The sequence below is a fragment of the Mastomys coucha genome, unplaced genomic scaffold (assembly GCF_008632895.1).
Source record: "Mastomys coucha isolate ucsf_1 unplaced genomic scaffold, UCSF_Mcou_1 pScaffold5, whole genome shotgun sequence".
Classification (NCBI taxonomy): domain Eukaryota; kingdom Metazoa; phylum Chordata; class Mammalia; order Rodentia; family Muridae; genus Mastomys; species Mastomys coucha.
Genome location: NW_022196911.1, coordinates 31762111 through 31776141, shown reverse-complemented (window position 1 = coordinate 31776141; position 14031 = coordinate 31762111). Strand labels below are relative to the sequence as shown.

At 40.0% G+C, this 14031-nt stretch overlaps 1 protein-coding gene across 19 annotated transcripts in view; it reads left to right on the top strand.

The window, feature by feature from the left end:
• Window positions 1-14031, top strand: part of Tenm2 (teneurin transmembrane protein 2) — a 1239808-nt gene that overhangs the window by 842486 nt on the left and 383291 nt on the right. Inside the window, exon 1 of one of the 19 annotated variants that reach the window (XM_031353727.1) lies at window positions 4904-5023. The exons of the other annotated variants lie outside the window; for them this stretch is intronic. Within the exon in view, the coding sequence (XP_031209587.1) occupies window positions 4987-5023 (37 nt within the window). The 5' untranslated portion in view covers window positions 4904-4986. Of the gene's footprint in view, window positions 1-4903; window positions 5024-14031 lie in introns of those variants that run through there. 19 annotated transcript variants of the gene reach the window in all.

Below are 14031 nucleotides of genomic sequence, written 5' to 3'. Positions count from 1 at the left end.
TTTAAAAACATATTTTAAGTAAATAGAATTAAATCACATTCTTATTTCCCTTTTGTACCCCAACTCCTGCCAGAGACCCCCCTTCAATACCTACAATTTAAAATTTATAAAATATTTTAACAATGAAAATGGGTATTATAAAAGTTGTTTGATATAAAACAACAATCAATTTAACAGTTTTATGTAGATGCTACAGCAATAGTGAAAACTACGTATGTTTTCCTCAATATAAATTTTAAATAACTCCAAATATATTAACTGTATATTTCAAAATAATACACCACTACTTGTATTTTCTTAAATGAACATAGATTTATTAAATCTTTTTGTTTGTTTTGTATTTAGTAGAGCTTAAAAATCTTAGCTCTTACTGTAGTACAAGCCCAAAATAAGAACAATTTATAGACATTGGATTTCATTGTAATAAGGCTGTACTTCAATGACCCTCACATCACCAAAGGATTTTACCTCCATCGTAGCTAAGCTGAGAGTTGACAGTTCTGCTGTGACAAGGAATGAATTGTAGGCAGGATTTTTGAATACAGATGTCCTGCTATGGTCAAAGCTATTTGACTTGAGTGAGTGAATTTATTCTCAGCCCACAGAGAACAGGTTATATCCATTTAAGAAATGGTGTGTGTATTAAGATGGTCTATCCATAAAGTCATTCACCAACTGTTTCAATGAACAATGGTTCTGCTTGGAGGGTGGCACAGACATTAGGTGAGGGTAAGAATCTGGTTCATTGGCTATGATAATTTGGAAAAGCATTCATCTCAGAGAAAGAGTAACTTGTAAAGTCCTCTTCTTCAAACTTGATACAAGAGTTACAAACGTCAAGCAAAGCATTCAGTCTCACTCCTTGTTCTCTTACAAGCCACCTCCCAAGTTAATTGTCTACTTTTCTTTTGGGTATATAAATACTTTTGAAATATGTAAGCTGTTCTAAAAAACATAGTATAGTGTAAAACATGAAATAAACAATACTACTAATAGAGAGGCTGAGATAGGAGAAGCAAAATTTCAAGACCATTATGTTGTACACAGCAAGACACTGTCATGAACAAACAAGTGGAAAGTGTATATGGATTGTACAATATTGGACCTATTTCTCCAATTACCAAATTAGAGAGACCATTGGATGACAATAAACAAATTTCTAATTCCTCATATTTTTGAATTTCAATCGATTAGGATATGTTGGTAATATTAATTTTCATATTAAGAGATTAAGAAAAAATAATTGTTACTTCCTGTTGTTTTTGATGTAAGAAGTGGAATTAGGTTTGTGTGGATTTGTTGAAAGATTACTTTCTTGCTTCTAGGATGTAGTTTTGCTCGTTATGTTGATGTTTTCCATCTATTATCCTTTGTAGGGCTGAATTTGTGGAAAGATATTGTATAAATTTTGTTTTGTCATGGAATATCTTGTTTTCTCCATCTATGGTAATTGAGAGTTTTGCTGGGTATAGTAGCCTGGGCTGGCATTTGTGTTCTTGTAGGGTCTGTATGACATCTGCGCAGGATCTTCTAGCTTTCATAGTTTCTGTTGAGAAGTCTGGTGTAATTCTGATAGGCCTGCCTTTATATGTTACTTGACCTTTTTCCCTTACTGCTTTTAAAATTCTTTCTTTGTTTAGTGCATTTGGTGTTTTTATTATTATGTGATGGGAGAAATTTCTTTTCTGGTCAAGTCTACTTGGAATTTTGTAGGCTTCTTGTATGTTCATGGGCACCTCTTTCTTTAGGTTAGGGAAGTTTTCTTCTATAATTTTGTTGAAGATATTTACTGGTCCCTTACCTTGGGAGTCTTCACTCTCTTCTATACCTATTATCCTAAGGTTTGGTCTTCTCATTGTGTCCTGGATTTCCTGGATGTTCTGGGTTAGGAGCTTTCTGCTTTTTGCATTTTCTTTGATTGCTGTGTCAATGTTTTCTATAGTGTCTTCTGCCCCTGAGATTCTCTCTTCTATCTCTTTTATTCTGTTGGTGATGCTTGCATCTATGACTCCTGTTTTCTTTCCTAGGTCTTCTCTCTCCAGGGCTGTCCCTCTTTCTGATTTCTTTATTGTTTCTATTTCCATTTTTAGATTCTGGATGGTTTTGCTCATTTCCTTCACCTGTTTGATTGTGTTTTCCTGTAGTTCTTTAAGGGATTTTTGTGTTTCCTCTTTAAGAGCTTCTAGCTCTTTACCTGTGTTCTCCTGTATTTCTTTGAGGGTGCTATTTATGACTTTCTTAAAGTCCTGTATCATCATGAGAAGTGATTTTAGATCTGAATCTTGCTTTTCCAGATGTGTTGGTGTGTCCAGGACTTGCTATGGTGTGAGTATTGGGTTCTGATGATGCCAAGTAACCTTGATTTGTGTTGCTTATATTCTTGCCATGCACCATCTGGTTATCTCTAGTGCTACCTGCCTTTGCTAAATCTGCCTGTCCTTCCTGTGATCCTGGTTGTGTCAGAACTCCTCAGAGTCAAGCTGTCTCTGTGATCCTGTGTTTCTGGGATCCTGGGATCCTGGGCTTGTTAGAGCACCTGGGAGTGGAGCTTCCTCTGGGTGTTTTGGGACTGGCTGCAGAGTTTGTGCCCAAGGTCTGCTCAGGGCACTGGCTGGCCAGCCCAGACAGACCAGAAGCAACCCAAGCCACTGGGCTGGCGGAGTTCCTGTGTGCCTGGGTCCTGTTGGTCCCAGTTACTCCCGATATTGGGACAGATGTTGTGTCCTCCTCACCTCTGATTCTGGACGTGTTAGAGCACCTGGGAGTAGAGCTTCCTCTGGGTGTTGTTGGACTGGTTGCAGGAGCTTGCACCCAAGGTCTGCTCAGGGCACCAGCCCAGACAGATTGGAAGGTGAACATGGCTTTTGTCTATGGGTATAAACTTAAATATCTAGACGGCAATTAGACGTTATATCAATTCAAAGTAATAAGTTCTCTCCTAGGGCTTATGATCTTCTCATCCATGGGCTTTTACCATGTTTAAAGTATTATGGATGAATTTTTTCATGTGGGGCCAGTCTCAAATCCAATCATAGAGCAGTTGGTTATCACCATAACTGCCATGCCAATATTGCACCAGTGTGGACATCTTGTTGATATTATAACTCTCAAGGCAAGTTGATATTATAACTCACAAAGTTCACAGCTGGATAAAATATTGATGCCCTTTCTTCAACAACCTACATAATACCTTCTGGCACTATGAAAGATAGAAAAAATTATATATTGGATACAGGCACAGAAAGACAAATGTCATATCTCTCTCATATGTAGATTCTAGTTTCAAATATTTAGATTTATATATTTGACCTAGAATATTGTAATTGCTCAGAAAGTAGAAAGGGCACATTAGGGTGTTGGATGCCTTAAGGGAACAGGGATGATAAAACATAGATTAAAGGAAAGCAGAGAAGAGTGATCCTAGAGAGAGTGAGTCTAAGCAGGCATGGGAGTACAGGGTGGGAGGGGGTGAGGGAGTGGGAATGGGTTAACCAAAACAAAGGATGTACAAAAAAGACTTATGAAATTGAACTACTTTCTAAACCAATTAAAATATAAGTTAAAAAATTACAAAGTTAAGGAGCTGTTGTTCTAACTGGATAAGACTGTTCCTAAAAGTCATGGAAATAGTTAAACAAAACCCCAGTGCCAGGTGTGGGATATTTCCTTATGAATTGCTGACCAGGGAGCTACCAGAGCCACACAAAACACTGTATCTTGTTATTCCTTCTCGTTGCCCACCAGAGCATTCATAAGACCTTATTACTGAAGATAACACACACCTACCTTGCAAGATATAGAGATAACAAGCCAGAGCTGCATTCAGATTTTTACATGATTTTAGTATTATTTATTTGGTTTTGTTTTTTTTTTTTTTTGCCTCCCTCAAGATAAAAGCTCCAAGAAAGCAAGAATTTTTTGTTTGCTTACTTGTTTGTTTTTAAAATCTCATAGCCCTCATCCATATAGTTGAGGCTAGCATGTATTAGACAGTCATAACTAATTACTGAGGAAACAGAATAAAGACAGGGAAGGAGAGAAGGGGCAGAGGAAATAAGAGAGGGAAGAAGGAAAAGAAAGTAGTTCAAAGTCAGAAAGGGAAGAAGATGAGGAAGAAGAGGAAGAAGGGGAGGAAAAAGAAGAAGAGGAGGAGGCAGAGGAGGAGGAGGAGAAGGAAGAGGAGGAGAAAGGAAAGCATTTGTAAAATTTCTTAGATTGGCTAAGAACTTGAGTGGAAATTCCCCTAGTATTCTTTGTCTTCTTCACCATCATTCTGAGCTAGGTAGAAGCCATTTTAGTTTATGCCCATGTCTGCCAACACTTCTCTTTGCAAACAGCATGACTAGTTTACTGAGATCACAGGAAAGCCTGGTAGGGATAGAGAACCCACCATCCCAGTTTCTCCCTGGGCATTACCCACCTTCTCCTCCTTCTCCCTCATACTTGCCAGATGAGGTAAAGAATGAATCCTTACCTCACAGGTGAATGTTAATTACTGTTTGTACCATGCTTTGAGATCCACAGATGAAAGCAGTCATAAAAGCAAAAAAAAAAAAAAAGTGTTATTACATCGAGAATGGTTATAGACTCTCATTTAGCTCTGGAAACTGATCAAGCAGGAACATTGAATCATGAGACTCGGGCTGGCCAAATATTACACTTGTTATAATTAATTTGAGCTTAAGTTTCAACATGGTGACATGTTTCCTTTAAATAAAGTTAAGTCCTCTAAGGATGCATAAATCTATATGGGTCTTAATTTTCAGCTGGGAATGAAATTTTTTTCAAGATATTCAGAGGACAGGAAGGAAAATACATCCCTGGCTTCTGTTGGGAAAATACCCCAGCAAATAGTTTACTCTTGAGCTATCTTCAACATGATCCTCTGTCTCTTTGACCCCAGGAGATTGTGACAAGAATGCTTACAAAATGATGAAGATTTAGAGCAAGAGCTGAACTTGAAAGGCCTAGAATCCTTTCTCACTCATGGCCAGAACATGGTCTAACTCTTTGATGACCAAGGGTAAGATAAATCCTGTGATTTACCTATTATCTTACAAGGGTGTTGGCCCTGATGTTATATCATCAAAGAGCTCTCTACATGTTTTCACATTTTTTCAACAAATATTTATTAATCACTTTCTGCACAGAGACTGTTAGGTACCTTGGAAGAAGGAAAAAATCAAATTACCAGGATGTAAATTCAACAGCCTCCTAGACTAGAGGCTGGGATGCTATAGTTGTTTGTAAATGTGTGCACAGGGAGTGATTGAGAGAATGGTTCATACTCTGGCAAGAATGATGCTGCATAGGCCTTAGGGATTCCCTCGCTTTGGGAATAGCTCTTGGTGGAGAGGCCTACATAAAGCAGTATGTACAAAGCTTAATCTGTCTTCCTTAACTTTTATCATTTCTAGTCATGACAGCTAAGCCAACTTGTGGAAGTCCATTTCTTCTTCCTTGGGTCAAGACTCAATTACCTGAGGATTGCTACACCTTCCCCTAACTCTTTTCTAAGATCAAGAGCTGTACAGCCTTTAACCTTATTTCTAGAGCCTACATCCATCTTAATTTTATCGCCTGGGCAATCAGTGTCTTATCTTGGCTCTGAAGATATCATCATCCTTGAACAGAAAGGATCAGCAGCCCTGATGTGCTCATGCCAGCATGGTGTGCTATTGGAGCCTCATTCCTGTGCCAATTTCTCCTTCTGTCTCCCACTTCATGAACTACTTCATTGTGGACCTTGTCTTTCATGGGCTCCAATGGCTAGCATAATGTTTCATGGGACAAGTATATAAATCCCCCTCCCGAAAAAACAGTATTTCAAAAAGCATAGTTTGGCCAATAAAAGTGTAATGTTATGAGCATAAATACTATAGAGTTATGACTCAATTATATGATTTTCTGGGAAGCTATATTTTCTTTGTCTTTGTTTATACTTTAGGACTTTAGGTTTTCTGCTTCTCCCCAACTTAAAGATCAGAGAAGAATATTATTGGTAGTCAAATTCATCAACTTAGGTCAGTTGCTTGATATGTGGTCTGGAACAAGCCATTTTTTTATATTAAACCACAGTTTTATCATCAACAATATGTAGTGTTTGGTCAGTTAACAGCACTTAAGCATCCTGATAGAACTATTATTTGATGGAGTTTGAGCATAGATTGCTTTGACTTTAAATAGCTCAGTCTCTAACTTTGTCCCCCTCATCTCTGGAAAAGAACACTAGCTTGAACACTATTCTATATAAAAGAATTGCAGAGAGACTGAGCAGAAGATCATTTGTAGCCCCAAATTCAAGACGTAACAGTAGAACTACATGTAAACTGTGTAAGGCACCGCCCACCATAGCCTTTGTCCTGAATATGTAAAAGATAGCCTTGTTTCCATAAGAAGAAAAAGAGGTGAGTATTCTGTATTTGTCTGTAGATGCTGACTCTTCAGATACATCAACATAATGGCATTTGCTAGTTGCTCACACAAGCCTCCTTGTGCATGACCACAATGGCAATCCATGATGCTCCTGGCTCACAAACTCCTCACTCACTGAGACTTTCCAGCATTCCCACCCTGTTTGGGAGTTGCATCTGGTTCAGCAACTAGGATTACTTAAACACAATGTCAAAACAATCCCATTCCTTGCTTTGAGTCCTGACAGTCATATGTTGGTTATGCCTATCACAGTCTCTGCCCGTGTCTCTATTTTATTTCACTCTCAACTTTGTTGCTTCCTTGACTTCATTCAAAATTGCTTCAGACGCCAGGCAAATGAACTGCAGGGTAGAGAATGGAAGATGCTACCAGTTGTATGTTGGTGAATGTTATTTCAGGACCATGGAGAGCGGTGCCGGGGTGGTAGCCAGAAAGATTTTTGTTGTAGCCAGCCCTTGCCTGTGGCATTGAGGTTCCATTCAGAACCCTACAGGTGGTAGGGATGACAAAATCTCTACAAAGAAGCTGTGCAGTGAGATCCCTTCTCCCAGGAGTGCAGGAGCCAAGCTTTACATCGCGCCATTCAAAGACCAGATTGCATCTGGGCTCCAACGGCTGTCATAATGTCAGCCCACTTGGCATTTACCTTCTTTTTCCAGGCTGACCTCTGAAGATAGGGGCAGGCTCTGCGGGCATTGTTCTAACCATGCACAATCTATAGCCATTGTTTCCACATAGGAGAGCTGCCGGTTCCCTTCCAGGCCAGCACTGTAATTTTATCAACTCTGGCTCAGAGAAACCTATATTTATAATGCTAATTAGGAGGGCACACATTTAATTTGAGTGGAAGACTGTTTGTATCTCGCCGAGCCTGATAGCACAGGGCTCAACCGACAGCAGTCAGAAGCAAAGCAGGCCTTTCTCCCTTCTCCAAGTATTTGAAACAGGGCTTACTCTTGCCAAGCAATTTCTCTGTTGGATTAAAAAGAGAGAAAGAGAGAGGGGGAAAGGGAGAATGTTGAATGCACTGGAGCTCAGAAAACTTTGCGTTTATCTCCTGCCTGCATAATATATTCCTCTGTGCACTGAGAAAACATGCCTCTTATGTTATCTAATTGTTTCCTGACACATTTAGCAACATTTCACACTCTTTAAAGTGACATTAAGATTGCTGACAGTGGAGGTACTTTCATTAGATGGGCTTTGAGTTGTAGCCAGTATGCACTGCAGGTCTTCAAACAGGCTTGTAAAAGGCGAGGAAGGCATTATTTATGAAAATAGCGCCTTTGCCAACACTGCCTGTGGGTGCATATTAATTTTTGCTGACACTGGTCAATTTAGAGTGAGTGTGTGTGTGTGTGTGTGTGTGTGTGTGTGTGTGTGTGTGTGCATGTGTGTGCATGTGTGTGAGCTGATCTAAGACTCTATGGTCCAGTGACCAATTCATGGAAGTCTATGAAGCCCTTCTAGTCACAGCTTTTCAACCACAACTAACCAGGATGCTAGTAGCTCAAATACAAATCACTTGTTTCACACCCAAGCTAGAGGCGGGTAACCATGCAACTGATGCACAGTGAGCTTGGGCACCTGTCCTCAGGTATGACGGTCTTCTTCCTCTTCTTCTCCCTTACCGATTCTCTCTGTCCTTTAAGGTTGCCTTCTAAAAGTTCTCAGGCCTCCAAGCTCTCTGCACTGATGCATAGTCTTCCCAGAGAGTACTCACAGGAGCCTTTGAAGTCAAGGCTCCCACAGAGCCACAGAGAGAAAATTCTGAAGCCTCATTCTGACATTCCTGGGAAAAAAAAATTAAGCCAGGATTAGAGGAGGTGAGAAAAAATACAATGCAGATTGTACACGTCTGCTAGGATACAAATTCTCATTTAAGGCTGGCCTAATTATTGATTCCCATGGGCTTGAGTTTGTCCCCTATTATGTAATAAACACCATAACCAAATCAAAACAGGGGAGGAAAGGGTGTGTTTGGCTTGCAGGTTTTGATTTCAGTCTACCATGAAGGAAAGTCAGGGCAGAACTCAAGGCAGGAGATGAAGCAGAGATCACTGAGGAGCACTGTTTGCTAGTTTATTCCTCATGGCTTGCTCAGCCTGCTCTCTTATACAACCCAGGACCATCTGCCCATGAGTAATGCTGCCCACAATGGACTGAGCTCTCCCATATCAATTATTAGTCAAAAAACACCCCCCACAGACTTGCTTACTGACCAATCTGATAGAAACTTTTTCTAAATTGAGGTCCCTTTTTCTCAAATTACCCTGTGTCAAGTTGATTGGGTGTGTGTGTGTGGGGGGGGGTGAAGCTAACTATCACACCATGCTTGTCATATAAGCAACATGATATTTAAAGATTACAGGATTTAAAGCTAAGGTGAACACTCACTGTAGACCATAAGTTATCTCTACAGTGTTTGCCTTTCCAGCCAGGTATCCTGCCTTAGCCTACATGAAATTCATGGCTCTTTTCTCTCTACAACTCTAGAAGTGAAAGACACACTATGTAGCTATATCATCTTAGTTTTGTTAATTATTTACTGTGGGTTTTTTTCATACTTCTAGGTCTCTACAAGCTTCATTTTATTCCTATAAAACAAGGATCAGCACCTGCCACATAGTATTGATAAAAGAATTCCATAAATTCCCAACTATGAAGTACCCTAAATGTATTGCCCAGCATGTTTTCATACTCAAAATTCAGGCACTATGAACGAGTGTTAATCTCTTCACTGGTGTGGGACTACATTGTGGCTGAGACTCTTTAGTCTTTCTATATCTTGGAGATTTTTTTTTGACAGAGTATTGGTAGGCAGATTCTCAAGGCGTGTAATCTTTACCATCTTATTAAGGACCGTCCAACAAGGAATAGGCAGACTGTGTGAATGTTGGCAGCAAGGAGATGGAATAGTTCATGTATCTGCTGCCCAGAGCTCATGTTTTATCTCTGCTGTCCCTAAAGCACATAGCAAAACACAGACATACGGGTGAGAACTGTTTGCTATCTGCAGACAAAGCCTTGGAAAAGGAATGCATGCAATAACGAGAGTAAAAGCCATTACCATTTGTAGAGTGCTGTAACATTTGCAGTGTACTTTCATATATGTTATGATTTAATCCTCAAAGGGTCCTGAAGGGGAGTACTACATCTATCTTCTTCCCTTTATGCATGATAATAATACTTACCATTTACTTCAGAAAGTTCACATAAATGTCTCCGTTAATCCTTATAATAACGGGTGAAGAGTGTTTACACACATTTTGTTTATCAACACTTGAGCACAGAAAAAAAAAAAAAGAAAAGAAAAAGAAAAGAAAAGAAAGACAGGGGACTTGTCCAGAGTCACCCAGTAAGTCAATGAGAAAACTGAGATTTGAACTTCAGTGTGGCCCCATACAAATTATATTATCATACCAACAACTGGTACCTCATACCAATCTTTTAATAAAGATTTGTTCAGACCTATCCTCATTTCCTCTGAATGGTGGTATGAGCCCTGGATCCTGAATATCTGATTTCAAATCCTTCCTCCCTTTCAACTTCCAACTCCATGTAGTTGAGCTGCTTCATCCTTAAAATAGGATGATGCTGCCTACCCTAAAAGTTTCCTGTATGATTAAATATAAGAATATTTACAAAGAGCCAAGAGATGACACCTTGTGTATCAGGACGGCTTAATTGATCTTGGAAATTGCCAGCATGTTTTTTTTTTTTCATTCGAATTTCACTTGGGACCACAAAGTTGATGTAAAAATGAACTACACATTAAGATATGTCCTGAAAGATGTTTGCTTTTGGAAATTAAACTTCAGCATGGACCTAGGGACTTTTAAATCTTTCTGTGGAACTTTTCTTCTCACTAACTGCCTTTGACAGTGGTAATGTTGAATTGGGTCAGGCAGGGCAGGGACACTTCTCAGCGTGTCTCTTAGCTTCTGCATGTTGTTCAGACAGGCTGCTTGGAAGGTGACTAAAGCACCCACGTGAAGCAGTGGATTGATGTTCTAAGCCACTTGGTTGTAAATGGGCAATGCATATTTATAATCAGAGTCAACTCTGTTACTGTCATGCTCGTGGTATTATAATAAACTTCATTTTTTAAGTAACTAAAACCAAAGACAATACCCAACAGTAAAGTCAGTACTGAGAATATTGGTTTAAATCCCTTAAGGTTTGTGGGGTAAAGTGTTATAATTGACCAATTGTGGTGTGATCTGTCATGTACTGCTTTAGGCTGGGCACTATGACACAAGAAGTATAACACACTGTCTCTGGACAGGGTGACTCATGGTCTCTTTAAAGGCCAGGCATTAGACAAATACACAGACTAATGTGTTACAAAAACAATGATAGGAGCATGTTTCAGAATACCAGTGGGTATGAGGCTGAAAAAGTACCTATAAAGAAGACAGTCCAGGGCCCAAGTCTCTAAGGAGGTTTTTAGGTGGGTTTTAAAACCACTGACGAGAAGGGGAGATAGATGAACACTGAGGGAGATAAGGAAGGAAATAAACAGATGTCTTGATACATTGCTTTGGTGCAGTTGGCATATAAATAATAAGTGAATTCTATGCAAGAATTAGAACGAGGAGGCCTAAAATATGGCTCAGTGAAGAAAGTTGCTTGCTCTCAAGCCTGATGACCCACAATCCCTGGGCCCCACATGATGGAAGGAGCGAATGAACTCTTAAAGGTTGTCCTCTGACTTCCACATACAACTTTGACATGCATGCCATGGCACATGCCTCCTCACACACACAATTAATTAATTAATGATTAATGTAATTATGAAATAGAACTGTGCTGTGTAAATGGCAGGCAGTCTTGTAAAGATTAAGATGTGGGACATGAGGAAGTTTGTGCATTCAGAAGTATGTTAGCTTTTGTATGGAAGGGAGACAGAAGGGAGAGACATCACTATCAGATAATCCAGAACCATAATATGGGAGTCATTTTATAAAGATGCTGTTAACTTAAAAAGAGAAACTTGTTTGCTTTGTCTTACAACTTTAAAGGTATGTGTCTATCCTTGAGTACTCCCTCTTGTTTGGGCCTGTGCTGAGGCAGCATGGCACATTAGACTCCATGAGAGAGCTCAGATCTCATGGGAATAGATCAGAGTGCCACAATATTCTACACTGGCACAACCCAGTAACCAAAAGCTCTCTAGTAGCTTCCCTGTCTCCACAGTGCCACACTAAGGGCCAAGGTTTGTTATATGGGACTTGGGTAGACATTTAAGATCTAATCTATACAGTGCTGTCTAGATTGTGCTGCTCAGTATGGTAGCTATGGGCTCCCCAAGAACTACTTAAATATAAGTCAGTTAAAATTCTACAAAATTAGAGGCTAGTTCCCAGTTCCAGTAGCCTCACGTGAAGTGTACCATGGCCAAATGTAGACAAGGAGCATACCCATCCCCATAGAACATTCTGCCCAGAGGCACTGCATATGAACAAATAATATGACTCATCCTAGAGATAGTAATGAAGGTACCAATAGATTTTCCAGGCAGGAAGTGTTTAAGGAGGTGGAAAGCTGGCTAAGCAGCAAAGGACAGTTGGTTCTCTTGCAGAAGATCTGAATTTGATTCCCAGCATGTACATGGGGCAGTTCACAACAGCCCAGGAAATCTGAAGCCCTCTTCTGGCCTGCACAGGTACCAACACATACACACACACACAGACTCACACACACTTACACACATTAAAATCCTCAAAAATTCATTTAAAAGAAAGTGTGTAAAGATCCGTAACATGTTAATAAGAAGTATTGTCCCTGCCTGAGGAAAGGTTTGTATCTTCAGAAGAGTAAGCTGTACTGATTCATTGCATCTTACTTCATGAATATGAAAGACGTGGCATATGGCATAAAGCGTTGCAGAAAGCATTTAAAAAGTGAACTCTAACCTCCGTCTATAACCTGATCTGAATTTTACACCTCCTGAAGTGCAGAGCTGCTTGGGAGGTGTGATGTGTAAACACACAACCTGGTGAGATGTAGTGACAATACCCAAGTGCACATCCCCTCAAACTGTGAAGTCAGTTCATGCCGGTGCCCCTGCACAGGCACTTTAACTGGGACCAGTCCAAATGTTCACCTCCCTCCCAACAAATTACTCGCAATAGCTTGTGCGCAATCAGTAGGGTTTTACCAGAAACACCTTTTGAAAATAATTTGTTTCCATGAAAATTCTTAACTGAGTGAGTTCAGTAGATAATTAGGTCTTGCACTCTAGAACACACACACACACACACACACACACACACACACACACACACACACACACACTTTCCACAACGGGATATAGAATAAAACAGATCCTGTTTGGCCAGTACTACCTCATTGAGAGGAGCTACGAAAGCCAGACAGGAGAATTCTTGGGTAAGGGCACATAACCTAAAGCTGTACTCTAGCATTCTTCCTGATGGGTTCCCTGCCTTGGTAGAAGCTTTCAACTCTCTCATGACAAGCAGGGCTCTCCCAGCTCCTAGAGAAGGTGCATGCCTCTCAGTGAGTACCTAGACTTACTCCAGGCAAATTTTACCTCTCTCAAACATACACAAGCTCCCATGTTTAATTCCTACCAATACTGTAAATTGATTTGCTTGGTGTTTACATGAGGACAAAGGAGAGCTTTTCACTCCTAATACATACCTCCCCTAAGGGCCAACAACAAACTCAAAGTTAGGTTAAGAGAAGAACAAAAGATGTTAGTGTGGAGAATAAATTGATTCACATATTAAAAAGTTTGGAGGCAAGGGTGCTTCAGGATTGGCTCAATCCAGATGTTCTACCAACATAATCATTAATGTTCTTTTCAGCTTTTCATTACCTGCTCATCCTTCATTCACTTCATTCACAAGCAGAATTCCCTCTCAGTGGAAAGATGTCTAACATCCTTGTAGCCTCACCCTCTCCCAGATTCCACCTCCACCTTCTATAGAAGAAGAAGGTGACGGTGACATCTAAATCAATAGCAGGAAGTAGGAGCCATAAGGAAAGTTGTTTAAACACTCTAGCCAACTGTTTTTGCTTGAATCACAACAGTCCTTTTGAACTCAACTTTAATGAAAAACATGACTTTTATTAAGTCCTTAAACTTATGGTACCACAAGAGATGTTCAGTTTTTGGTTCCAGAATGTCTTTTCCCCCTTATAAGCCACTGACTCTGCCAGTCGTCACCTTGGCTCTTTGCAGAAGCCTGGCTTTTGCCTGTGCTTAGTTACCCCCTTTGGGATAAATTCCGTAGTGCATTCCAGAACAGTAGCAATGGGTACTTTTTGCCCACCATTCTCTGATGTAGGCAGTAGTAGAATGTACCACACAAGGCTTGGGGGGTCAGACTACTTGGGTTCAAACCACAGATCTGCACTTGCTAATGGGGCAATATTTGGTTTCAGCTTCTCCTACCTGTGAGCGGGAAAGAAATGAAAATGTAATTAGTTCTTGAAAAGGTTTCGAGTGCTAAAAGAGAAAGCATGTGTGAAATATTTAGTTTAGTTCTCAGTGTAAAGCAAGATCACATCCTATGCGGAATTGCTAAGGAGTGTGGTGGGTAATTCCATTGTCAACTTGATAAAGTC